This window comes from Petaurus breviceps, unplaced genomic scaffold (assembly GCF_028583685.1).
Source record: "Petaurus breviceps papuanus isolate PSGF00001 unplaced genomic scaffold, PetGlider_PUasm1.0 227, whole genome shotgun sequence".
NCBI classification, from domain to species: Eukaryota; Metazoa; Chordata; class Mammalia; order Diprotodontia; family Petauridae; genus Petaurus; species Petaurus breviceps.
The window spans coordinates 5,037,330-5,063,131 of NW_027185896.1; the positions used below are offsets into that span (position 1 = coordinate 5,037,330).

At 39.4% G+C, this 25,802-nt stretch overlaps 1 protein-coding gene and 1 pseudogene across 3 annotated transcripts in view; one reads left to right on the forward strand and one right to left on the reverse strand.

Moving 5' to 3' along the window:
- Positions 1 to 25,802, forward strand: part of SFMBT1 (Scm like with four mbt domains 1) — a 184,696-nt gene that overhangs the window by 102,309 nt on the left and 56,585 nt on the right. For all 3 annotated transcript variants that reach the window (XM_069095485.1, XM_069095484.1, XM_069095483.1), the window contains 4 exons: positions 17,146 to 17,240; positions 20,114 to 20,354; positions 23,685 to 23,773; positions 25,356 to 25,602. In XM_069095485.1, coding sequence (XP_068951586.1) covers positions 17,146 to 17,240; positions 20,114 to 20,354; positions 23,685 to 23,773; positions 25,356 to 25,602 — 672 coding nt within the window. The remainder of the gene's footprint in view (positions 1 to 17,145; positions 17,241 to 20,113; positions 20,355 to 23,684; positions 23,774 to 25,355; positions 25,603 to 25,802) is intronic.
- LOC138166929 (tRNA N6-adenosine threonylcarbamoyltransferase pseudogene) lies at positions 5,362 to 7,123 on the reverse strand (annotated as a pseudogene).

Genomic DNA, 25,802 nt, shown 5'->3' on the forward strand with positions numbered 1-25,802 from the left:
CTGAAGCATTATACTCAGTTTTGCTGGGTAGGTGATTCTTGGTTTTAATCCTAGCTCCTTTGACCACTGGAATATTATATTCCAAACCTTTGGATCCCTTGATGTAGAAGCTTCTAGGTCTTGTGTTATCCTGATTGTGTTTCCAAAATGCTCATATTGTTTCTTCTTGACTGCTTGCAGTTTTTTCTCCTTAACCTGGGAACTCTGGAATTTGGCTATAATATTTCTAGGAGTTTTCTTTTTGGGATCTTTTTCAAGAGGCGATTGGTGAATTCTTTCAATTTCTATTTTTCCCTCTGGTTCTAGAATATAGGGGCAATTTTACTTGATAATTTCTTGAAGGATGATTTCTAGGTTCTTTTTTTTTAAGCAATTGGGGTAAAGTAACTTGCTCAAGGTTACATGGCCAGTTATTTCTGGGTGTGGTGCTGAATATCTGAGCCTGGTTTTGATCCAGGTCATCCCAACACTGGAGCCGGTGCTCTTACTCGCTGAGCCACCTGGCCGCCCCTAAGCAATTGGGGTTAAATAACTTGCTCAAGGTTACATGGCCAGGTGTTTCTGGGTGGGTGCTAAGTGTCTGAGCCTGGGATTCGATCTCCAGGTCATCCCAACACTGGAGCCAGTGCTCTTACTCGCTGTGTTACCTGGCCGCCCCTAGGTTCTTTTTTTGATCATGGCTTTCAGGTAGTCCAATAATTTTTAAATTATCTCTCCTGGATCTATTTTCCAGGTCAGTGGTTTTTCCAATGAGATATTTCACATTGCCTTCTATTTTTTCATTTGTTTGTATGTTTCATAAAGTCATTAGCTTGCATTTGCTCCAATCTAATTTTGAAGGAGTTATTCTCTTAAGTGAGTTTTTGAAATTCCTTTTCCATCTGGAAAATTTGGCTTTTTGAGGCATTCTTTTCCTCATTGGCTTTTTGGGCCTCTTTTGCCACTTGAATTAGTCTATTTTTTAAGGTGTTATTTTCTTCAAGTGTATTTTTGGCTCTCTTTTAACAGGCCGTTTACCCACTTTTCCTGATTTTCTTGCATCATTTTCATTTCTCTTTCCAAATTTTCCACTACTTCTCTCACTTGATTTTCAAAATATTTCTTGAGCTCCTCCATGGCCTGTAACCAATTCATATTTTTCTTGGAGGCTTTTGATACAGGAGTCCTGACTTCACTGTCTTCCTCCTGCTCCATGCCTTGCTCCTTTTTGTCCCCAAAAAAAGGATTCTATGGTTTGTTTGTGCTTCCCTGCTTGCTCATGTTGCCAGCCAATTACTTGACTTTTGAGCTCTTTGCCACAGTAGGACTCTGCTTCTAGAATGGAGAGAGCTTTGTCCCAAATCACCAGGGTTTTTGCAGCTGCCTGAGCTATTAGGAAGGCTCCCTCTCTACAGCCCCCACAAGGTCTGGCTCCCTGGCCACACACCCCAGGACCACCACCCAAGACTGCGATCCAGATCCAAGCAGGTCAAAGCAAGAGCCATTACCCTCTGAATGGTCGCTTGGTCCCTCTGTGATCTGCAGATCAGGAGCTCACAGCTGCTGGGCCTCTGCTGCTTCTAGCCCTGGGGGCAGGGATTGGACTATGCTCCTTTGGCCTCCCCTGTTCCAACAGGGTGCCCTACTGACTTTTTACTTTCTTTTTGGCATTTATGGATTGAGAAGACTGGAAACCACCATAGCTTCTGGTGATTTACTCTCCTGAATTCTGCTCTGGCTGCCGTTTGGGGCTGCCCTGGGGCTAAAACCATGGCTTGTACAGGACTGCCCTTGGCTCCCAGTGCATTGCAGTGGATCCTTCCTGTTGGCCTGCCGGGCTGTCCTCAGCAGATTTGTTTCTTTCTGTCAGTTTTTGGGTTCTGTAGCTTTAAAATTTGTTTAGAGTAATTTTTTTTACAGGTATTGGAAGTAGTTGGAGCTGGAGCCCATGCCAAATTTGTGCTTCTACTCTGACATCTTGGCTCTGCCCCAGCTTTCCCGATTTTATCCTTCAATCACTCCTGCTCCATCTACCTTCATTTGTTCTGTTTTGTGCTGTATATCACCAGTAAGAAGTCATGCAATCATGCTGACTGGGGCTAATATAATGTTAAGTCTGCTTTTTTTGCTGCATACTACTCCTTCCCTGATATATTTAATCAAACCAGTCATTGTATAAATATTTATCAGGCTCCTACTATGTGCCCCACATTGTGTTAAGTGCTGGGGATACAAAAAGAGGCAAAAAACAGCTGAGGGTCTCACAGTCTAATGGAGGCAACAACAAACAATATGCAAAGCAAGCTATGTAAAGGATAAACAAGAAATAATTAACAGAGGGAAGGCACTAGAGTTAAGAGGAGTTGGAAAAGACTTCCTGTAAAAAATGGGATTTTTATTGGCACTTAAAAGAAGTCAGGGAAATCCAGTGAAGTTGAGGGAGAGTGTTCCAGGCATGGGGAACAGCCAGAGAACGTACCCAGGCCGAGAGATGAAGCGCCTTGTTTGTGGAGCACACCACCAGGAGGCCGGTCTTACTGGATTGAAGAGTATGTGTCAGGGAGGAAGGTAGAAGAAGACTCCAAAGGTAGGAGGGGACTAGGTTATGAAAGACTTTAAAAGCCAGGGAGAGCATTTGGTATTGTATCCTCGAGGCAATAGGAAACCACTGGAGTTTATTGAGTCAAGTGCCAGGGAAGGGTGGGGGTGGCATAGTGAGACCCAGCATGTCTCACTTTGGTGGCTGAATGGAGGATTGATTGGAGTGGGGAGAGACTTGAATTGGCGAACTCACCAGCAGCTTGTTGTTGCGTGCTCTAGGCATGAGGAGACAAGGGCCTACCCCAGTGTCGCAGAAGAGGACGGATCATGTCTGAGAAATGCTGTGAAGAACAGATCGACAAGATTGGATATGGGGGCATGTAGAGGAGAGTGCATGCTGACACGCGGTTGGGAGCCTGAGGGAGTGGGAGAATGGCGATGCCCTCTTATGATAGGAGAAGGGGTGGGTTTGGGGGAAAGGTAATGAGTTCCACTTTGGGCTTACTGAGTTTAAGATATATATCACATATCTATTTTGAGATGTCAGAAAGACAGAGTTGGAGCTAGATTAGGACAGGATAGGCAGATTTGAGGATCATCAGCATGGAGATGGCTATTAAATCCATGGGAGATGATGAGATCACCAAGCATATAGGATAGAAGGAGAACTGAAGAGGGTCCCGAACAGAACCCTGTGGGACACTGATGGCTACGAGGCGTGACCTGAAAGAGAATCCATCAAAGGAAACTGCCAAGGAGTGTTCAAATGGGTAGGAGCAGAACAGGAGAGAGTGGTGTCCTGAAAATCTGGAGAGAAGAGAGTATTAAGGAGGAGAGAGTGATCAACTGATCTGCAGAGAATTGAGAGTGAAGGATTAAGAAAAGGCCCCTGAATTGATTCTCTGTCACTTTCTCTTCCAAACTTCTTCTTTCCTGAAGCATCTAAACCACCACCCTTCTTCTCCCACCCCCTTTCCACTACAGTCTCTCTCCCCTCTCCAGTCCATTCTCTACCCAGATGCCAAAGTGATATTTCCTAAAGCTTTCCAGATAAAGAAATTCCCATTGCCTCTAGGATAAAAAACACACTCTTCTGTTTGACTTTTAAAACCTTTAACTTTCTGACTCCAGCCTACATTTCTAGGCTTATTGCATATTAACCACCTTACTGCATTCTGTGTTCGACTCACACTGACCTACGTGCTGTTCTATCTTGGTGCCTTTGCACAGGCTGATCCCCATGCCTGAATACAGTCTTCTCTCATCACCTGCTACTTTTTAGTCTTTCTTCAAAGCTCAGCTCAAGTGCTACCTCTTTGAAGAAGCAGAGCTTGATCCTCTTGTTTGCCAATATTTCCCCCCTGGAAACTGATTTGTATGTATTTTGTATTTAATTTTCTGTGTACATATTGTTCTCCCAAGAGAATGTAAACAGATAGGGGCAGCTAGGTGGCACAGTGAATAGAGCACTGGCCTTGGAGAAGGACTTGAGTTCAAATGTGGCCTCAGACACTTGACAGTTGCTGTTTGACTTTGGGCAAGTCACTTAACCCAAATTGCCTTACCTTCCTCCCCTCAAAAAAAAAAAGAATGTAAACAGGAATGGTTTCATTTCTGTGCCTGTCCTGTTGTAGGTTCTTAATAAATGTTTAATGAATGAATGAGAAGTTGTAGTTATCTTAGGAAAGTATGTTGTGGAAACCTGCATTTCCATATGAAATATGATGTTCTTTATTATATTCAGTAGAAATGGATTTTGAATGTGTCTTACTCACTTGAATGTGAAATTTCAGCGATTTTGCTTTTGGTCTTAAATGTTCATGACAGGGGTAGGGTTTTTTTTTTTAACCTATTTTTTCATCCATCAGATGAGTTAACCAGTTATTGAGAAATGAACCTTCACCTCCCCCCCCTCCAACTATATGTTAATGTGTTTATTCAGTTTCATTTTGGAAAACATGTTTCTGTAAGGAGAGTACTTGCAGTTTTTAAAAACAGTTATGATAGGTAGCTGGTAATAATATTTTGTAACTGAGGCAGCGTAGTCTTACAGAGCAAGTTAATGCTTCTGATCTAAACTTAGAACTGAGGTCTCCTCACTTCTGGCCTCTCACAACAGCTAAAAACATTTCGTGACCCTCTAAATATCAGCTACTTTAAGACTAGAGAACCTGCCTTAATTAATAATCTACTTTTTGGTAAAAACAATTTATAAGGAATTGAACCTACAAACCTAATAAAAATTAAGAGAGTTAGAGATTAGATATATAAATTGCTAGGTATTTTAAAAGCTGGAGACCTTTTGAAATATATTTTTATTTGTCAGGGATTGCCTTAGTATTATTGAAGTATGTCCATTCCCCTGAAAACAGGAAGGTAGAATAGAAGTTTTTGAATGTGCTTCCAATTCTAGGATTCTCTTTCATTCAATCCCTTTCTAATTAAATGTATAGAGTTCCAGCTTTGAGATCCTCTTTGATGATAACCCTGTAACTCAGAGTTTCCTTGAATTATGCAAATACTGAGTTTCCAAGTATTTAATTAGGTATAAGTAAAAATTGGGTAGGACTAAATTCAGCAGCACCTCTGTAGATGTGGATTAGTATAAGGCCAATCTCTAAAATCCCTGCAGTTAAATAAAACCTACTTTGTAGAAAAGTAAGGAAAGAATAGCTGGGAGATGGCATAGGGAAATGTGTAGAGCCTATTGGTTTTCTATAGGGGGTTACAATTACATGGAAATTTCAAATATCCTGCCAGTTTTAGTTTTGGATGTTGAAGATAGAGAACTTTACAGCTAGTCCTAGAAATTAGTATAGTGTGTACTTAGACCTCTTTATTATTTTTTTTTCTAGTCAATAACACTTTTATTTCGTCAGCTTGTCAGATCAACAAACATTTGTTTAGTGTAGCTCTATGTCCCTGGCACAAGGCCAATTCACATGGGTTCTGAGAAATCCATGTTATGAAGCTCAGCTTTTCAGAAGAAGGAGTAGGGAATCCCTACTCTAAAGCCCATTATGTGACCAGAAAATAGGAAGGTTCCACATATTCAGGTTTTCCTTGGTGTATACTCTGTGTGGCCCTCTCCTCACTAGGTCAGTTCCTCCAGGTCACTTCTACTTCATCAGTACGGTACCTCTGAGTGACCCCAGAATCACTGAATGCTGTTCTATGTCCAGACTGAAACATCTCCCAGCCAGCCTGAGCAATCATAGCTCCATTGTCAATGCAAAATCTTTCTTCAGGGGCAAAGAGCTGGGCACCACATTCTTCACACATTGTCCCCATTATCTCCTGTAGCCTCATATTACATCCCACACCTCCCACAATGAGGACTTCTTGCGAACCACAGTGTGCCATGGCCCGCTCTGTGATTTCCACCAGCATTGCAAACACTGTTTCCTGGAGAGAGAAACAAAGATCTTAAGGGGTACATTCATTTGCAGCCAGCATTTGATGAGCTGCTTCCTCAGTATAAGACAGTATTCCTGAGAATGAGACATCCATCCCCTTCACAGTGTATATGGTAACTCCACTAGCTTTTGGCCTCGCTTTGCCATCTGCTCAATGTTGTAGCCAGGGCTGGGATCATTGGAGATCTTCAGAACTCTGGCAAATTGATCCAGACAATTACCAACAGCAATGTCGATGGTTTCCCCAAAGATTCGGTAGTGATGCTCTGAATATGAAATCACCTGAATATTTCCACCACTGACGTAGAGTACAGTTGGACTAGTGGCTCCAGTGATAAGGCGACCCATCTCAATGCGGCCCACACAATGATTCACAGCCACCAATGGCTTATTTCACAACTGTGCCACAGTTTGGGCAACAACAGCCACTGAGACTAGTGAGGCACCCATTCCAGGGCCTTTGGTAAAGGCGACACAATCAATGTCTTTAGGGTTGAGTCCAGCTTCAGGCAGTGCTTCATGCAGCAGGTCCAGCACTCAAGCTTGATCGTGCCTGGCCGTGTGTCCTGGAAGGTATCTGGTGCCCGGAGGGGTGAGGTAGGTCTGCCAAGGGTTAGCCAGAACTGATCCATCTCTCACGATGCCCACACCGATCTTGTTGGCACTACCCTTGAAACCAAGAACCGTGGGCATGGTTGGGGCTATGGGGTCAGAGATCCCAGGGGTCCATGGAGCTCTCCCTTTACACCACCCTCGCCGACGCAGTCACAGCCAGAAGAGGTCACAGAACATGGCGGGAATATGGCAGAACCACCCTTAGACCTCTTTATAATGAACTTCACCTAGTGTTGATAATATAAGAAATATTTATAATAATGTTTTGTGGTTGTTTTATTCAGTACTTTCAAAATAAGCCTTATGTATGCGTTTAAAAAAATATCGCAGTTGTTTTTTGATTTTGCCTCCTCTCATTTTTTGCAATATAAGAATCTTGTAATAAAGAAAAATAGTTTAGGGAAATAGATAGCTGTGTACTCTGTCAGCTACCACTATAATGTGATATATCTTAAAATATTAATGCACCAGATGTTGTCTGTATTATTTGTTTGACATGGCTAACTATACTTTGCAGAGAACTTACTTAGTTTGATACAGTGTGAAATAGATGCCAGTAATTATGGTAATACTTTAGTTATAAGATCCGGAAAGTCACCATTTTCACAACCCTTCTCTTGTTTCATTGTTGAAACAACCTGTATACATTTATCAAGTGCCTACAATGTGCTGAGTACTGTGCACTGAGGATACAAATACAAATCAAAAGGTAGTCCCTGCCCTCAAGGAGCTTACTATCTAACTGGTGAAGACTACACATAAAGCCAAAAAGCAAGGGGAATTAGGGGTGGGGGGGAGAAGGGGATGGATGGAGAAGGGTCACATACTAAAAGACAGGGAGAAGCTATCTGCTCATCAGTATTATGCAGAAGTCCAAAGAAGTTCAAAAGAAATGTAAATCATAGAAAATGGGGAGAAGACTGTTCTGGGGCCCATGGCTCTGCCCTCCAGTCAGAGGGGCAGAGGGTACAGGTGTAACATTTCTGTTAAGGATGGTGACCAGGAGCCATTGTTCTCATTTTACAGACCAAGAAAATGAGACCTCAAAATATTAAATGATTTGTCCCAAATCATACAGCTTTTAAACCTAGGTCTTTTGAGTTTTACTCCAATAATCTTCTCACTTTAAAATGAAGATACTGGGATAGAATTAGACCAGGGGATCTTAAACATTTTTGTATAATTTGCCCTTTCTTAGAAGAATGCTTTAAAATGTATAAAGTAAATACATAGGATTACAAAGGAAATCAGTTTTATTGAGATAAAGTTAGGAAAATCTAAAAAAACAAAAACAAAAACAAAAACAAAACCCTCCACAAGTTCATGGGCCTCAGGTTAAGAACCCCTGGACAAGACTGTCCAAAAGTTGGAGTCAGGTATATATTCTCAACTCAGTTTAAACAAAAATATCATCTTGGTGGGGATTGAGGAAAGGCCATAAAATGGAGTGAACTTTTCAGACTTCCTGTATTTCTAGAATTAACAGTTACTCCCTTTTATAGAAACACTGTGTTGCTGGCCTTATTGATGTTCCTGAACTCCTTTCATAGGTTTCCATGCCTAGAATGTTCTCCTTCCTCTCATTTCTACCTCTTAGAGTCTCCTAACTTTCTTCTAGTCCCAGCTCAGGTCTCAACTGCTAAGGGAGTTGCCCTTAGTTTTTCTTTTTAATTAAAGATAAATTTTTTACTCTTCAGTTTTTAGTGCACTTCCTGTACATATTATTCTTAGATTTATTTCTCTCTCTTTTTTTTTTAAAGCAATTGGGGTTAACTTGCTCAAGGTTACAAGGCCAGTTATTTCTGGGTATGGTGCTGAATATCTGAGCTCAGATTTGATCCAGGTCATCCCGACACTGGAGCCGGTGCTCTTACTCGCTGAGTCACCTGGCCGCCCCTAAGCAATTGGGGTTAAGTAACTTGTTCCAGGTTACATGGCCAGGTGTTTCTGGGTGGGTGCTAAGTGTCTGAGCCTGGGATTCAATCTCCAGGTCATTCCAACACTGGAGCCGGTGCTCTTACTGTGCTACCTGGCTGCCCCAGATTTATTTCTTTACATGTTGTATTCCCAACTAAAATATAAACTGCTTGAGAGCAAGGAATATTATTACTTTCATTTTGATCTTTGTATTCTCATTGCCTAATATAGTGTTGTACATATAGCACAATCTTAATATGTGTTTATTGAATTGAATTGTCACGAATTTTGCTTAGATTTATATAAACTACTTCTACCACATTTCCCAGATCTGCCAGGCTAATGTCCCCAACAGGTTTTTTTGTTGTTGTTGGAGGGGGGGGGAGGCAGGGCAATTGGGGTTAAGTGACTTGCCCAAGGTCACACAGCTAGTAAGTGTTAAGTGTCTTAGTTCAGATTTGAACTCAGGTCCTCCTGACTCCAGGGCTGGTGCTCTATTCACTGTGCCACCCATGAAGCCATTTGCTTTAGCGATCAGTAATTCCTTTGCTAAATGCTCACACACCATACTATTAATTATACATTCCAATATTTTCTCAGAATGTGGAGTCCAGGCAAAAGTGTGACAGCTTCTCTGCTTTCTGTTACAAATATTTGCCCTTCAGGCCTCATACAGCTTGTCATTTTTGACAGACCACTGCTGGCCAGTCAGCCATCATTTCTGCCAAGCCTTTCTGGGATAGATAGTTGACCTAGTCCTACTCTCATCTCCATATCAGTTCACTCTTAGCCGTTTTTATTTTGTACTTGCTGATCCAAAGGTCATTTTCCTTGGCCAGGACAAAAAGGATCACACTAAATGACTCTGTTCAGCCCTTTCTCCATCCGTTATCACTGTACCATACTTCTTAATCAAACAGTCAGCAGACATTTACCAGGCACCTACTATATGCCAGATACAAAAAGTGAGACTCTCTTCCCTTTTGGGGCTGACATTCTAATTGGGAAAATTCATTGCATTCATAGATAAATCTAGAATAAATAAAAAATAAAAACTGATTTTGGGATCCAGGAGGCGACATTTAAGCCAAGCCTTTAAGGAGGGATAAAAGTTCCAACATGCAAAGGTGAGGAGGGGGAACATTCCAGACAGTGCTTGTGCAGAAGGCATGGAGGAGGAGGTAAAATATTGTGTACAGGGAACAACAGGTAGGCCTCGTTATTTGGAAATTAATTTTTGAGGGGATAATCTGTAATTAGTCTGGAAAATAGACTACAACAAATTTGTTAAGTTCATTAAGTATTTATGTTTGTACTAGGCACTGTGTAATCACTGGGGATACAAAGAAATGGAAAAATAAGCCCTTGCCCCAGGGAGGCTGCATTCTAATGGTGGAAGTAACAGGCAGACAGTTAAGTTGATAAAATATGTATACAGAGTAGAAGGAAGGAACTTTGAGAGAGGAGACCACAAAAGGTCACATTTGAGCCAAGTTTTGAAGAAAGTCAGGGAAACCAAGAGATGGTGGGGTTTTGGTTAGAGTATTACAGGGGTGGAGGTCAGCTGGGACAATGAGGTGGAGACAAGAGTTTTCTAGGATCCTAGTCCAGACATTCTCACCTGTTTTTCATTATGGATCACTTTGGCAGTCTGGTGATGCCTATACGGTCCTTTTCAGAATAATGTAATATGAAAATGAAACACATGGTAGAGATAGAACACATGGACTTAGCAGATCAAGCGTTTGACCACTCCTGCTGGTTACTGCAGTGGAATGAGAGTATATAGATTGTGATGCTCCTTTTATCCTCTGCATAGCTAAAAATATACTCTTTAGGGGAGGCTAGGTGGTGTAGTGAATAGAGCACCGGCCCTGGAGTCAGGAGGACCTGAGTTCAAATCTGGCCTCAGACACTTAACACTTTAACTAGCCAAGTGACTTGGGCAAGTCACTTAACTCCAATTGCCCTCCCCCCTCCAAAAAGCAAAATATATATATGTGTATGTAGTATGTATGTATGTATACTCTTTGTTTTCCTTGGCATTCATTGTTAATTTTATAAGAACAAGCTACACTTGTGTATTCATCTTCTGTCTTTTCTGTGTTTTTAAAATTAAACATGGATGTTTTGTTTATGGACTTAAATTAATAGGACCTCGTGGTCTTGATATTTTAATAAATTACAGTTATATATAATTACAGGATAATATTAGAGCCAAAAGGTGCCTCAGCTGTCATCGAGTCTGACCTCATTTTACTGTTGAGGACATTGAGACCTAGGTAGTAATCTGAAATAATTTTTTTAGGTCTCATTTCAATCAAATCAGTAGTTTCTCTGGGTTCAAACTGTGGCTGATCAAAATGGTTCTGGTAAGTTGTAGCAGCAAGCACCCCAGCATACTCAGGGTGGTTGCCAACACAGGTTCTTAGATCTGCTTTTCTAAAGGAAAGTAACTCAAAATGGGTTAACAATCTTTCTTTAATCAAACATATGTCATTTACCTAGTTCAGGGGAAAAAGGTTAGCACCCCAAACTTCAGAAAATACAGAGGTTACAAGCAGACAACAAATACAGCAGACAGGCCTCCAACTGTCTTGACCATTACATCTATACCTAGTCAGTTACCAGAGAGGGAAGCATCAACATCTGGGTTTTCAAAGCCAGGGGGCTCCACGGCTACCCAGAGTCTGGTCTGGTCAAATCACACAACACTTCTCAAAGTAAGCCCTAAAGCAAAACCTCACATCAGGGTATATATACCCTTCTCCTGGCTCAGAGAATCTCACAACCCTCTTGATCCATTGTCCAATCACACAGCACCAAAGTGTGGTCATTCCTGAAAAACAAGTCTCCCACCATGGGCTCCATGTGACCACATTCAGCTTATTAGGGGACAGAGTATATTTTCAAATCCAGGAATGTTCTCAGAGTCACTTAAGCCTATCATGCCTAGAGGCAGGGAAGATCCTAAATTCCCATTCCCATAACATAAGTGGAACTCAAAGAATCAAAGGTTTATCATTAGCGGTATATTGCCTTTTGTGCTAAAGAAGTATTTCTGAAAATTTTCATAGAAATTAAATTCTTATAAATTTAGTCCAGTTTAAAGTACATCAGAGAAATTACCCAGTACAGTGGAATGACATTGGATGATATAGCAATAATAATAGGTAATATTTATATAGTGCTTAACTATGTGCTAGGAACTGTATTAGGCATCTATAGTTATTTTTTACAATTGTTATATCATTTAATCCTCACAACAACCCTGGAAAATAGATGCTGTTATTACTGAAGAGGAAACTGAAGTCAGTAGAGGTGAAGTAAGTTGTCCAAGGTCACTCACCTAAGGAAGTGTCTGAGGCTGGATTTGAACTCAAGTCAAGACCTCCAGCCTGACACTATTATCTCCTCTACCACCTAGATACCATAGTGAAAAGTCCCGAGTTCTAATGGTATCTCTCTCATCTACTACCTGTGTAACTTTAGAAAAGTTACAACTTCTTGGCTCTCAGTTTTCTCATCTATTAAATGGAAGAGTTGGACTAGATAGAGTATGAGGTCCCTTCAAACTCTGGTTCTTGTGTATGTACACTGTTCTAATAGGTACTGCCAAAAGTTCATCTGGTAGTTCCTGAGCTTGAACTATAATGGGGATGGGGCAGGAATAAGATAATGCAGACAGACGTAATAATTATTCCATTTATTATATAACTGTGTTAGTTATGGAGCAAAATTCAGTCTAAGGTGTGAGGAGGAACATCATACCTGACCAGTGAGATCATGGAAGTCTTCTTAGAGGAAGTATTATTTGCTTGATATTTAAAAGATAAATTGGAAATTAACATGAAATGAAGGGGAGGGAAGGCATTCTATGCATAGGAAATAGTGTGATCAATAAATATTTTTCTTTTTTCCCCCAATTTATTTATTTTTTAGTTTCCAACCTTCATTTCCATAAGATTTTGAGTTACAAGTTTTCTCCCTGTCTTTCCCCTTCCCGCCACCCCAAGATAGCAAGCCTACTGAATACCCCATTCCCTAATTTGTTCTCTCTTATATCCTCTCCTACCCCCCCCCCCAACTTTCTAGTAGGACAAGATGGATTTCTATACCCTAATGCCTGTATTTGCCTTATATCTTATTTCCCAGTTGCATGTAAAAAACATTTTTTTTTAACATTTGTTTTTTAAATTTTTGATTTCTAAATTCTTTCCCTTCTTCCCTCCTCACCCACTTCCACTGGGAGGACATGCAGTTCAGTATAGGTTGTACATGTATAGTTTTGCAAAATGTTTCCATAGTATGGTGAAAGACTAACTATATTTCCCTCCATCCTATCCCACTCCCACTTATTCTATTTTCTCCTTTGACCCTGTCCCTTTTCAAAAGTGTTTACTTCTAACTACTCTCTCCCCCAATCTGCTCTCCCTTCTATTATCCCCCCCCTCTTATCCCCTTCACCCAATACCCAGTTGAGTGTTTGTTATTCCCTCCTTAAACTAAATTCAATGAGAATAAGGTTGCCCCATTCCCTTTCACCTTCCTGCTCTTCTCCTCCATTGTAATAGTTTTCTCTTGCCTCTTTTATATGAGATAATTTACCCTATTCTATCTCTCCCTTTCTCCTCTCAATATGTTCCTCTCTCATCTCTTAATTTTATTTTTTAGGTTTCATCCCTTTCTGTTCAACTGATCCAGTGTCCTCTGTCTACATGTATACATGTACATATGTATACATACACTCACATATATATTTATATACACATACACCCTCCTATACAAACATATATGTGTGTGTATACATATATATTCCCTTCAATTATCCTCATACTGAGAAATGTCTCGAGTTACAATTACCATTTTTCCATGTAGGAATGTAAATAGTTCAACTTTAATAAGTTCCTTATTATTTCTTTTTCCTGTTTACCTTCTCATGCTTCTCTTGCATCTTGTATTTCAAAGTCAAATTTTTTGTTCAGCTCTGGTTTTTTCATCAAGAATGCTTGAAAGTCCTCTGTTTCATTGAATGACCTTATTTTCCCCTGAATCATTATACTCAGTTTTGCTGAGTAGGTGATTTCTTGATTTTAATCCTAGCTCCTTTGACCTCTGGAATATCATATTCCAAGCCCTTTGATCCCTTAATGTAGAAGCTGCTAGATCTTGTGTTATCCTGATTGTGTTTCCACAATACTCAGATTGTTTCTTCTTGACTGCTTGCAGTTTTTTCTCCTTGACCTGGGAACTCTAGAATTTGGCTGTTATATTTCTGGGAGTTTTCTTTTTGGGATCTTTTTGAAGAGGAGATTGGTGAATTCTTTCATTTTCTGTTTTTCCCTCTGGTACTAGAATATCAGGGCAATTTTCCTTGAGAATTTCTTGAAGGATGATTTCTAGGTTCTTTTTTTTGACCATAGCTTTCAGGTAGTCCAATAATTTTTAAATTCTCTCTTCTGCATCTGTTTCCTAGGTCAGTGATTTTTCCAATGAGATATTTCACATTACCTTCTATTGTTTCATTTGTTTGGATCTTTTTTATAGTATCTTGATATCTCACAAAGTCATTAGCTTCCACTTGCTCCAGTCTAATTTTGAAGGAATTTTTCTTTTCAGTGAGTTTTTGAAATTCCTTTTCCATCTGGCAAATTTGGCTTTTTAAGGCATTCTTCTCCTCATTGGCTTTTTGGGCTTCCTTTGCCATTTGAGTTAGTCTATTTTTAAAGGTGTTATTTTATTCAGTATTTTTTGGGGTCTCCTTTAGGAGGCTGTTGACCTGCTTTTCATGATTTTCTTGCATCATTTTTATTTCTCTTTCCAATTTTTCCTCTACTCTTATTTCATTTTAAAAATCCTTCTTGAGCTCCTCCATAGCTTGTAAGCAGTTCATATTTTTCTTGGAAGCTTTTGATGTAGGAGTTTTGCCTTTGTTGACTTCTTCTGGTTCCATGTTTTGATTCTTTTTATCTGCAAAAAAGATTCTATGGTCTGATTGCACTTCCTCCATTTGTTCATCTTGCCAGCCAATTACTTGACTTTTGAGCTCTTTGCCATGGTAGAACTCTGCTTCCAGAGTGGAGAGAGCTATTTCCCAAATTGCTGGGGGTTTTTCAGTTGTTGTCAGAGTTATGAGGAGAGTGCCCTCTCTACAGCTACCACAAAGGCTGGCACACTAGCATTCCTCACTCCAGGACTACCACCCAAGACTGGGACCCAGATCCAAGCAGGTCAAAGCAAGAGCCATTACCCTCTGAATGGTCGCTTGGTCCCTCAATGATCTGCCGGCCAGGAACTCAGGAGGCAGCTATGTGGCAGCAGCTGCAGCTGCTGTGCCACCACCTCTCCCCTGGGGGGTAGAGGGGTCTGACTATGCTCTTCCCTCACCCAGTTCCAACAGTGAAATTTTACTTTCTCTTTGGCCTTTATTGGTTGAGAAGTCTGAAAACCACCACGGCTGCTGGTGATTTACTTTCCTGAAGTCTGTTCTGGCCTATCTGGGCTGCGAGTCTAGATGTGGGACTGCACTTGGCTCCCAGCTTGGTGCGATAGATCCTTCCTGTTGGCCTCTTTGGGCTGCCTTCAGTGGGAGATTTGTTTCTGTTTGTCACTTTTTGGGTTCTGTAGCTCTAAAATTTGTTTAGAGTCAAATTTTTTATGGGTATTGGAGGTAGTTGGAGCAAGAGCTCAAGCAAGTTTCTGCTTTTACTCCACAATCTTGGCTTTGCTTGCCAAATTAAATTCCTGCTGTGTGCCAAGAACTGTGGTAAAAACAGGGATATAAATATGAAAAAGGAAGATTGTATCTTCCTTCAAAGATCTTACAATTTAATGAGAGAAGACAACACAGAAAAGGAAGTTGAAAAGTGGGGGAGGGGATATGACAGACACCAGAGCATACCCATTGAAACCATTTATAATTGCAAATAGCAAGTGAAGTGAGTTAGAAGTCCAATTTCTGCATTCTGTAAAGAAGAAGGGCTTTGGGAATTTAGTATTCCACCCTCCCTAACACCTCCCCCCCACCCCCCCATCCCCAGTCAAAAGGAGGAGGAAGCAGAGGGAGGAGGCATCCAAGGCTTGAGTTAGGAGCATATTGGTGAAATTAGACAGATTAAAAGCATAGTGGTGGAGGTGGATGAGAAAAGGGCACTGTGCATTCATGGGGGTAGGAATTAGTCCAGTTTGGATAGAGAGAGTTCAGTGATGGGAGGAATATGAAATGAGACTAAAAATGCAGGGTAGCAACAGATTGTGGAAAGGCTTGAATTTTCATCATTGTCAGTAGGGAGCTGCTGAAAGTTTTTGAGTAAATGAGAGACACTTCTTGATATATATTTAAGATTATTCTGTCAGTAGTATGAAGGATAGAGAAGGGAGAGAATGGAAGTGGGAAGATTTAAAGATGAAAATAGGAAATGACAGTAATTCCATTATTTCCATTTAAAAGTTATTTTCTTATCCCTTCCATCCACCTTTCTTCTTGACTTCCCTGTTTCTGTGTAGGGTGTCGCCATTGTCTCATTCACCTAGACTTGTGGCCTTGGTGTTATTCTCAACCCTTCACTCACACAGTGGTCACTGAGTTTTGACACCCCCTACCCCTGTTTAATCAATTCCCAAGATCTGTTGTTTACTTTCTTAGCAGCCTCTTTTTCCTGTGATAGCCACCACCACCATGGTACAGGCCCTCATCACCTCACACTTGGACTATTGCAATAGTATACTGGTTGGTCTTCTTACTTCAAGGCTCTCCCCACTCCCATTCATCCTTCACTGAGCCATCAGCCATCTTTTAAAATGAAGATCCAGTCCTGTCACCTACTTATTTAATCAACCCCACAGTGACTCCCTATTATCTCTAGGATCAAATATCAAATCATTTGTTTGGTTTTTAAAGCCAACTCTGCATTTTTACTGGCTCTCCCCCATATCTGAAATTCTGTCCTTGTTCATCTCTACTTTCTGGCTTCTTTCTAGTCTCAGTTAAAGTTCTGCCTTCTGTAAGAAGCCTTTCTCAGTTCAAATTAGTACCTTCCCTCCAAGATGATCTCCAGTTCATCTTGTATATATCTTGTTTGTACATACCGTGTTTCCCCGATAATAAGACCTATCCTGAAAATAAGTCCTCCCCTTGCTGTGTAAGATTCCTCTAAAATAAGCCCTCCCCTGAAAATAAGCCCTATTGAGATTGCTACTGTAGTGAAGGTGATCCCCTGCGCTACATGCTACATTACGGTACCCTCTGTATGCACCGTCCTGTCCCGTTCCCCTCCCCCCTGTGAAACGCACGCCGTGCTCCGAGCTGCATCCAATCAGAGCTGCAGCAGTGAGCGCGTCATCCTGTTCTTCCCCAGTGATTTGCTTGCTGGCGCCATTGAGAGCAGTGCCGCGGAGGAGAGCTGAGGCAGGACAACATAAGCCCTCCCCTGAAAATAAGCCCTCTGGTGTTTTTCTTTCCCAAAAAAAAAATAATAATAAGACAGTGTCTTATTATTGGGGAAACATGGTAGGTGTTTGTATGTTGTCTCCACCAGTAGACTGAGATTCTTGAGATCAGGGACTGTTCTTTGTATTGCCAGTGCTTAGCACAATGCCTGACACATAGCAGGTACTGCTTACTAAATGCTTGTTGACTAACGAAAAATGAGAACATTACCTTATTGCTGCATTCTAGATGCTGGATCTGGTGTGGAGGAAGTGGAATTTAACTGGGATGAATACCTAGAAGATACAGGATCCATAGCAGCTCCACATGGGTCTTTTAAGCATGTAAGTCAACACTTAATTTTCTTGACTCTATGTGTCCTTTTCCCCTTGGATTCATGTATAAGTCTTTAGAAGAATTAAAATTTCTGTAAGTTAGAGCAAAATAAACTCTCTAAGTGTGCTTAGTTTATTAAAAGTGGACATAATCTTTTCAGTTAGTTGTTATTCTACCTCCTAATTCTAGTCATGTTAGTTGATTGACTCAGTAACATTTTATGTGTGTTAAAATCCCTGTAGCATCATGTTCAGAAGTTTACGGATAAAATGAACAAGATTGTAGCGTTCTTGTATATTCATTTGAAATGATCAAGCTTATGGTGTGCCACAGGATCACAAGACTTAGAGCTAGCTTAGGCTTTAGAGATCATCTCCTTTATCTCCTTCATTTTGCAGATGAGTTAGTTGAAGCCAGGAGGGGCAAAGTGGCTTGCCTGATGTCACTCAGCTTTTGAGCTTCCAAGCTGGGATTTGAACTAAGGTCCTCTGACTCTGAATGTCCATCTGTTTCTACTACTCCATCCCTTTCTCAATAGTCCTTGTTGTGACCTTGAGTTGTTGTGACCTTGAGCTAGTGTTAGCTTTTCTTTTGTTTTCTGCCCTGGGGACAATGATCCTTCAGGTGGCAATGACAGGGAGATGGAGGGCAGTTTCCAACAGTCAGTTCATTGTGCTTCCTCTCATTAAGAGGAGACATTTGATTGCTCTTATTACAGTAAGAACATTATAGCTATCCTATTTAGTCATACCAGTGGTCCTTATGGCCATTTGTCTATTAAATGTATCATTAAAGGAGAATCACATGACATTAACCTCAGATGTTTAGACATATATCTGTATAACTTAGATTAATTACTCATGAACATATGTAACCCAGGAGTTCTAAACTTGAGTTCTGCAAACTTGTTTAAACAAATATTATGATAGCTATTTTAATATAATTGTTTTATAAACCTATTTTAATTTATGCATTTTAAAACATTATGCTGAGAGGGGGTTATTAGATCTCATTTACCAGACTGCCAGATGTGGGTACATGACACAAAAAGGGTAAGCACCCTTTATATAGATCTTTTATCAGTTTGTTCATCCTGAATATCTTCTTAAAGTAGTAAGTTCTATTTAAAAAAACAAAAACAAAAAACCATTCTCTTATAGGAGGGGGCTTATGGTACTTTTTCTCATATATGGGGATTGGTGAACAAAGAAGTGACTATATTGTCTGTACCATGTTTTTATAAATTTTTATTATTGTATCATCTTTTAATCTTTTTGTTTTTACAGACTGAAAATTTTTTAAAAATAAATTTTCATGTAGAATTGCCCTTCTTTGGATTTTTTTCCACCGGTTTATGCATATCCATTTTGGAATTTTCTGATTAAAATTGCATATTCCAAGTGAAGATATGATTTTAATTATTTTATATTTTTTTCTTATCAGTTAATAAAACAGTAGAGCCCCCTAGTGGCTATTTGGATTTGTACTAATTTTAACCAGTTGGGGTCATGAAAAAAGAAACAAAAAGCTTTTAATGTAGTCTTAATTTTTCATGTATGTTTACATAGAATATTTAAATATTCAAATGATTTACAAACTATCTACGTTACAGAAAGGTTTTTCTCAGCCAATGATTTATTTCTAGCAATATTTGATGAAGTCAAATTATGGTACAAATTTAAAAAACTTATTGAACGGGCGGCTAGGTGGCGCAATGAGTAAAGCGTTGGCGCCTTGGCGCCGGAGTTACGTTCCAGCCTCAGACACTGAACACCCGCACACACACACAAAAACTAGCCATGTAACCTTGGGCAAGTTACTTAACCCCAATTGCCCTCCAAAAAGTAAAAAAAAAAAAAAAAGCCTTATCAAACAAAATAAAAAATTTAACAGTTTGCCTAGCTATTGGGATTTGATCTGTATTCACTTAGTTATCTAGCTATCACTTGATTTTTGGAAGAATCTTAAATTCAAACCAATGAGAAATGTGCTAACAAAACCAGAACCTTATAATTTTGTTCAAATAACATTACTGATTTAATTATCTTGTATAATTTATTACTGAGTCTTTCCATCTCTTTCCGGAAAGATAAATTAACCATAGAGAGCTTTGCTTTTCCATAATTGAATCTGGAATTAACTTAATCCAGGTATATGAAGAGAATATATTTTCTTGTATCTGACTTCTTCATAGTACAAATTATATGGAATATCTATCACCTGTCTTTGGAAATTCATCAGTAGATAATTTTGGTTCTGCTTTTTAAACTTTTACCATTATCCAGTATTGGACTTTTAGAAATTTCTTTTCAGTGATTGAAAGAGAACTCCTAAATTTCTTTTTACTTCTACAAATCCTATGTAGGGAATTCATGCTATAATTCTTAATTTTATCTTTTTATCTAAATATGAGGAGATAGAAGTATCATGGAGTAGTGGAGAACATCCTGGACTTGGTATCAGGGAATTATGGGTTTATATTCCTCCTCTGTGCTTACTAGCTGAGTAATCATGGGCTAATAATGGCTTAGCTTCTCTGAACCTGAGGCACAAATCCTTCACGTATTGAGTAATAAAAGACTCTTCTAGAAACTCATAGGCTCCATAAAAATTTAGTGATTTACATCCTTAGTAGAAACAAGAGTACTGTAATCATATGTTTCTGTGGGTAAAACATTTTATTTCATTTTTCTGAAAGTATTGCCACTCTGGTTTTATGGTCTATTTACAAAATGTTAGAATTTTTGTTTTTGTTGTGTTTCAAAGAAAATTTTATTTAGGGCTTGTATGTTTAAAGACTTTATTTGAATAAGAAATATTGTCCATAAGAATATTTTATATGCCGGAGATGGTCTGGTGGTTATTGACTTTTGTTATTCAGGTGGACACAAGTCTGCAGAATGGATTTGCTCCTGGCATGAAACTAGAGGTTGCTGTAAAATCTGACCATGAAACTTACTGGGTTGCTACCATCATCACCACATGTGGGCAGTTACTCTTGTTGCGTTATGATGGCTATGGAGAGGACCGAAAAGCAGATTTCTGGTGTGATATCAGGACAGCTGATTTACACCCCATTGGCTGGTGTGAGCAGAATAAGAAGATGCTCAAAGTGCCTGAAGGTAATAGAGAATTTCTTGTGGGACGAATAGTACTATAGCCAAAACTATGGCCATCAAGGACCACTAGAACCTCGTTTGGTTAAGAGTTTTCCAAATAAATCAATGTTAAGAGACCATGACATTTTCTTTTTGAAAACCATTTTGAACAAAAATATTTCTAAAACGTATTATCTTCTTTCTTGCTTTATTAAGTGTAGGGGGTGTTGGATACAATTTAACCTTTTCTCAAGGTCATAATTTTGAACATCAATTGTATTCTTCAATAATGTAGTGAATGCCTTTGGGGCATGTTAGCCTGTTTACCCCTTAGCTAATGGCCCTCTAAGGCCCTGCTTTGGAGCTTCTTACTGTTTTGCTTTGTAGTTCCTGTAGCCTTCAGGCTATGATATCTCAGTTCCTTCTTCCCTTATGATTTCATGCTTCTAATCTAATTTGCTGCTTTTGTGTTTTCTAAACCAAAGAGTTTATCTGGCATAAACTGTAATCTGTAATAAGATTAAATAGTAGGTTTTGAGTGAGGACCTGAAACTTTTCTTATAAGAAAAATTCATGTTTAGCATATGAACTTTGTGATATATCTATTTAGGTTTCCCGGTCTTTCAGATTTTGGGGTATTCTTGGCATAGGAGAGATTACCCAGTACTTAGGATATTTACGTATACCCACTACCATTTCAATTTTCTTATCAGTAAAGTTGAAGGGGTTGGGATAGATGTCTTCTAACATCTCTTGCAGCTTTAAATCTGTGATTCCAATGTAAATTGTATTGTTTTCAAGTAAATATGAGAGCACTACTTTGCTTGGAGGAAGAAATTGAAGTGTACAAGATTAAAATTAGAAATATAAAGACAAGATGAATTATGTAGTTCTAATACTTTAAAATATAGGCCATTCTCACTCTTCTGACTTAGTATGTTCAATAACTACTGAGTTCTTGCTATATTGCAGAGGGATTAGTCTTCCCTATTTCATCTCTTGCATCCTGATGGTCACCAAGTTCTAACATTTCTTACTTTAAAATCTTTTGAATTATTCCTTTCTTTGGACCTCCAGTCCTTTGGCCCCTCAATTCTCTCCTGGGTCATCTCCCAGGCACTAGTCACTTTCTCCTTTTTTTGCCCCATCTTGACCCCTTCATGAACCAATTCAAATCTGCATGGTCCTCTCTTAAATCCCTAGCCCCCTTATCATATTGCCATTTGTGCCCTGCCAAGCCTCAGCCTTGGATCACTCCCACCATTGGCCACCTTTGCTCCTACATTTGTGCTGGAGGTGGAGAAAATCACACAACTGTTATGACTGAGTCAACTTCAGCCTCTTATAGCTGTGCTATAAGTGCTATCACATTCCATATAGTGGTTCTTCCAGAACTTTCATTCCTTCTCAAACCTTCCACTTTTAATTTTTTTTACTATTTTATTTTTTAATTACATATAAAAACAATTTTTAACTTTTTTTGAAAAGTTTTGAGCTCCATATTCTCTCCTACTTTCCTGTCCCTCAACCCTCAATTGAAAAGCTAAGCAAATGGTTAAAGTTTATATATGTGCAGACATGTAAAATGTATTTCCATATTAGTCATGTTGTGAAAGAAAATACAGCTCCCCACACCCCAAGAAAAATAAAGTTAAAAAAAAATAGTTTGTTTCTATCTACATTCAGATTCTATCAGTTCTTTCTCTGGAGGTAGATAGCATTTTTCATCATGGGTCCTTCAGAATTTGTTTTGCATTTTTGTGTGCCCGACAATAGCTGTGTCATTCATAGTTGATCATTATATAATATTGCTGTTACTGTGCACAGTGGTCTTTTTGTTCTACTCACTTCACTTTGCATCAGTTCATATAAGTGCAGGTTTTTCTGAATGTATCCTGCTTATCATTATATATGCTGATGATTCTTAAATCTGTGTATCCAGTCCCTCTCTGCTGACCTCCAGTCTCACATCTCCAACTGCTTTTCTGACATCTCAAACTGGATGTCCAGTAGACATCTTAAATTCAGCATGTCAAAACAGAACTCACTACTTTTCCTCCAGTCCTCCCCCCCCCCCCCCCCCCCCCGCCCAATCTCCCTTTCCTGTTACTACAGAGGGCAACACTATTCTCCTAGTTCCCCCAGGCTTACTACTAAGTTATCCTTGATACCTCACAATCTCCCCTCCTCCCCTCATCTCCCATGCCCAGTCTGTTGTCAGAGTCTATGCAGCAACTCTCAGATATACCTCCTTCTCTCTTCTGACACTGCCAGCGCTCTAGTGCAGGCCCTTATCATCTCATGCTTTGATTATTTCAGTAGCCTGTTGCTGAGTGTGCCTGCCTATCTCCTCACTCTCCAATCCACTGTCCATTCAATCACTAAAGTAATTTTCCTAAAGCCCAGGTTTTACCCTGTCATTCCCCTACTCAGTAAACTCCATTGACTCCCTTTTGCCTCCAAGATTAAATACAAATTGCTCTATTTGGCATTCAAAACCTAGCATCATCTTATCTTTCTTGTTTTCTTACATCTTATTCCCTGTACCACATTGTCTTTGTTCTAGTGACACTGTCATCCTTGCTGTTCCATAAACAAGACACTGCATATGTTGACTCTGGGCATTTTCTCTGACCGTCCTCCTTGCCTGGAACTCTGCCTCAGCTCTACCTTGTGCCTTTCCTGGCTTCCCAGCTAAAATCCCATCTTTTTCAGGAAGCCTTTTCCAACTCCTCTTAATTCTGGTGGCTTTCTGCTTATCCTGTATATAGCTTGTTTTATATATATTTATTTGTTTGTTGTCTCCTTCAATAGATTTTGAGCTCCTTGAGGACACGGATTGTTTTTTTTTTCTCTTTTTGTATAACCACAGTGCCTGACATATAATAGGCACTTAATATAGGTTGATTGATTGATTTCTTAGGAAGTTTGACTGTAAGGTGGGAATTGACCAACTTTGCACTTCATGATATATGCATTCTTCATTAAACTTATAAGTATTATTTTCATTTATCCGAATGAGGAATTGAACCCAGTTTTCCTGATCTCTACAAGGAAAAATAGATGCCCTAATCCAGGGTGGGGAACCTGAGGCCTCAAAGCCACATGTAGCCCTCTAGAACCTCAAATGTGGACCTTTGACTGAATCGAAAACTGTGAAATTGATTTCAGTCAGAGGGCTATACTTGAGGACCTAGAGGGCTGTGCATATAGCTTTGAGGCCACAGGTTCCCCACCCCTATGAATCTCTTAGCAAATCTTTAAATGAAATAATAGTCTTTGAAATAAGTTAGTTTATAGGTGGTTTATTTTTGACAAAGGGGATAATTATTATCCATTTATTTTCCCATTTAGGTATCAAGGACAAGATTTCTGACTGCAATGCGTTCCTACGAGAGACTCTGAAGGGAGCATGTAGTGCTCCTTCTAACCTGCTAGAGGGCGTGAGTGTTGGAAGCAGTGTGGAAAAACTTATTGGAAACCATAGTGATATTTTCTGTTAAAATTTTTGTATAAAGATATTCATTTGACTTTTGTGGGTGTCTCCAGTTTTTTTGGTGGAGGGGGATAGAGTGACTGGACCTGTGATTTCATTGGCATAAAGAACTTTGGATGAGGATGCTCCCATTACCATTACAGGTTGGCAGGCACCTGCTCTGCAATTTATAGTCTTACAGAGTTGCTTGGGGGCACTGAACTTAAGTGACTTGCCAAAGGTCACTAACAGTATGAATCAGAAGCAAGACTTGAAATTAGCCCTTTCTGACTTTCAGGAAATTTCTGTATCAGCTGTGCCACGTTGCCTCTCTGGGTGCTTTTAGACTTCCCAAAACAGTCATCTAGTTTGTCTCCTTCATTTTACAAAGGAGAAAACCGAGACCCCTCAAGGAAAGTGATTTATCTACTATCACATAAAAAAATGTCACAGAGGTGATCCTGAGGCCGCCAGCGCCTCAGAGACATAGTAGGTAGATGTTAACATTGAGTGAGTGCTCACCTTTCAGTGTCCTAGGCAGTTCTAAGACATTTTCAGAGAAAGTACTAACCTATGTTTGGAAGGGGGAGTTTTCCTTATCTAGGATTTCTTTATACCAGTGAAATTACAAGTCCAATCCCTAAAATCATCCAGGCTCACGTGTGGAAATAGGCATCACTGGGTTATTTTTCATGTTCAAAGTGTAATCCCCTCCCTGCCTTTTTTTTCATTGTCTGTGACAGCAGTTCTTTTTACAAGAAAGAGGATATTCTTTATTTAGTTCCAGGCTATCCTTCTGTGTTGTATGGCTTACTTTATTGCCATTTTCAGAGTGTTTTGCTTTAAAGTATTGTTTTTTCTTTTGTAATTTCTTATTCCTTCCATTGGTTACAAACACTTTGTGTAGATAGGTGGCTTAAGTGGAAATAGTAATACATACTGAGAAAATAAATATACTATGGATTTTTAAGGAGAGATTAAATCATAAATTTTGAAAAGAATCTTCTGTTCTTGGTGGTTTCATAACAAATAAGGAGACAGGCCAACTTCCTTTCTGAGTGATGTAACTACCTTCTTGAATGAAACCAAATAATATAACGTGCAGAGTTTTCTTAGAATTTTGTTAATTTGGTTTTTAGTTTGATTAGTCATCTATACTAGCATAAAATCACCATGTACATAGCAGCAAAAATGTAAAAGAGCATTAAAAGGGGTTTTAATCAGTAATATTTAAGTTTTACTTAAATCTTTTATTTCCTCTATTTTTGTGGATACTCCCTCCCCTAGTGTAGATTGCATACCAGCTGTGCCACCTTATTTTCTGAGATTGTTGTCCAAGTCTTTTCACAGATTCTCATTAGAGGCTCTACCTAAAACACTAGATGTCTTATTCTGAGTCTCTTGTTACTGCATGAATACAAACAATTTTAAAATCATTTAAAGACTTAGCTTATGCTAGATATTTAACATTTTTAACCCAAATTTATGTGTTTATTAAATTTGATGTTGCTTGTTATCCTATTTCATTGTGTCCTCTTTTACACCTGCAGCTTCATAAAGGAAAGAATCCTTTGGATCTCATTGCACCAGGCTCCAGGCTGGAATGTCAAAATTTCCAGGATTCTTTAAGCACTTGGATTGTTAATGTAGCAGATAATATTGGGGGAAGATTGAAGTTGCACTATGAAGGTCTGGAAAATTCTGATCAGTTCGAACAGTGGTTGTTTTACCTGGATCCATTCCTTCATCAAGTTGGCTGGGCATCTCAGCAGGGCTATGAGCTTCAGCCTCCAACGGGTAAAGAACAATTTTTAAGAAGACATTTTCTGTGAATAAATTATAATGAAGAGACTAGTCATTTATCATGTTTCCATGTATTGTGGAAGCTCCCTTCAGTGCATGTAGTAAAGATACAATTAAAGTTTACAGGGCTGCAAAAATGTAAAGTTTATGATTTTATATCTTAAATTTTCTTCCAGTTTTATTATTTCTGAGTC